Source organism: Limulus polyphemus, unplaced genomic scaffold, assembly GCF_000517525.1.
Source record: "Limulus polyphemus unplaced genomic scaffold, Limulus_polyphemus-2.1.2 Scaffold8436, whole genome shotgun sequence".
Taxonomy (NCBI): domain Eukaryota; kingdom Metazoa; phylum Arthropoda; class Merostomata; order Xiphosura; family Limulidae; genus Limulus; species Limulus polyphemus.
Window position 1 is genome coordinate 17442 of NW_013674046.1, and position 1795 is coordinate 19236.

General features: G+C 32.2%; 1 protein-coding gene across 1 annotated transcript in view; it reads right to left on the bottom strand.

Moving 5' to 3' along the window:
• LOC111083173 overlaps positions 1-1795 on the bottom strand; it is a gene marked incomplete at its 5' end in the record, with an annotated part of 22369 nt that overhangs the window by 9523 nt on the left and 11051 nt on the right. The window contains 2 exons of the mRNA XM_022379482.1: positions 342-443; positions 1174-1349. Coding sequence (XP_022235190.1) covers positions 342-443; positions 1174-1349 — 278 coding nt within the window. The remainder of the gene's footprint in view (positions 1-341; positions 444-1173; positions 1350-1795) is intronic.

Below are 1795 nucleotides of genomic sequence, written 5' to 3' on the forward strand. Positions count from 1 at the left end.
ATGAAAAACTCCACTAGTAATATCATTAAATAAAACTTACTGTGATCATGTCATTTCTAGTAATATCATTAAATAAAACTTAACTGTGATCATGTCATTTCTAGTAATATCATTAATAAAACTTACCGTGATCATGTCATTTATAGTAATATCATTAATAAAACTTAACTGTGATCATGTCATTTATAGTAATATCATTAAATAAAACTTACTGTGATCATGTCATTTCTAGTAATATCATTAAATAAAACTTACCGTGATCATGTCATTTATAGTAATATCATTAAATAAAACTTACCGTGATCATGTCATTTCTAGTAATATCATTAAATAAAACTTACTGTGATCATGTCATTTCCTATCAGCATCCGGAACCACGATGGTATTGGCCTGTGGTCATATTTTATTAAGATCACTTGTTTTCTATGCTCAATGTAGAATACCTATATTGAGAAAAAACCTTTCATGAAATATACGCTCACAATCAGAAATAACACACAACACGTTCCTTGTATCCTTTTTACACAGCTACATATGATAAAATAAAAGTTGGATGTACATTTTGTTCTCTGGTGACCAGTACTCGAAATGAGAAAAAGAAAACATGTCAATACCAAGATTTGCAATACAGGACTAGAGATTCGGGGGGGGGGGTCCCCCTCCAGAAATTCTTTGAAGATTTGGCGCCTGTAGGGGTAATTTTACGAAGTTTGTTTTTTAAAATATTAATAGATCCAAATTTTTGCTGAGATTTTCTTTGTTGATTTTTAGATGGCTACTATTAAATAACATTTTTTGCCCGTGAACCGTCAAACGAAGTACGTTTATTATCTATGTTATAAATAATGATACATTTTTGGGTACATAAAGTTCAATAGAAACCACTATTATTATTTAAACAAATGATTGTAGTTGGCTTCACTACTTCAAACGAGTTCTAATACTATGGGGGAGTACGAGTTTTAAAATCTTTCGTCTAAGCTTACCTCAGCATGTGTCTCGTTTACCCCGATGAAACCATAATGGTGAAACACTGGCTTAAGTAAAACTGATTGTGTGTTCTGGAGTAATAGGTCATGTTTTATTTATCTTTTTAACTATAAAGTTTTTTTTTATTACTATCTAGAAGGTACAGATCGGGTTTCTTTAACGCCACACGGATGAATTACGAACCTGCTGTTGTGATGTTTTAGAACTGGTATATTCCTTGGACACAATCACAATGACCACACCAGCTTGATTCACTTGTTGTTGGAACATCTTCAGCCGCTCCATCTTTTCAGGGGTTAAAACTGACCCTTGGCTAGTGTCGCTAATTTGAGAGATCATGCGAACTAGTGGTCTCTTTTCTGAAAGAAACCAGTAAACATACTGTCGTTGAATAACATCACTTTTCACACTAAGAAAATATGAAGTTCAGTATTTATACTTTGACTTGAAATTAAGACTTTGAAAACAACTTTTTGATTCCATTTGAAATAAATATCCGTTTCTTGAACAGAATGTCCACCTTGATAAAGTGAGTGCGTAGTTTCTAATTGGTTCGTATTGAAAAGAAAGTTTTTAAAACATCTTCTGTTATTCTTTTCATAGTCCCAGTATGTTCACTAACATTAGGTAAAAATTGCTTAATCTGAAGTACAGTAGGGAATGAGAAGCTGAAACAATTCCAGAAGCAGACATTAAAGTTTGAAACAATTCCAGAAGCAGACATTAAAGTTTGAAACAATTCCAGAAGAAGAAGTTAAAGTTTGAAACAATTCCAGAAGCAGAAGTTAAAGTTTGAAACAATTCC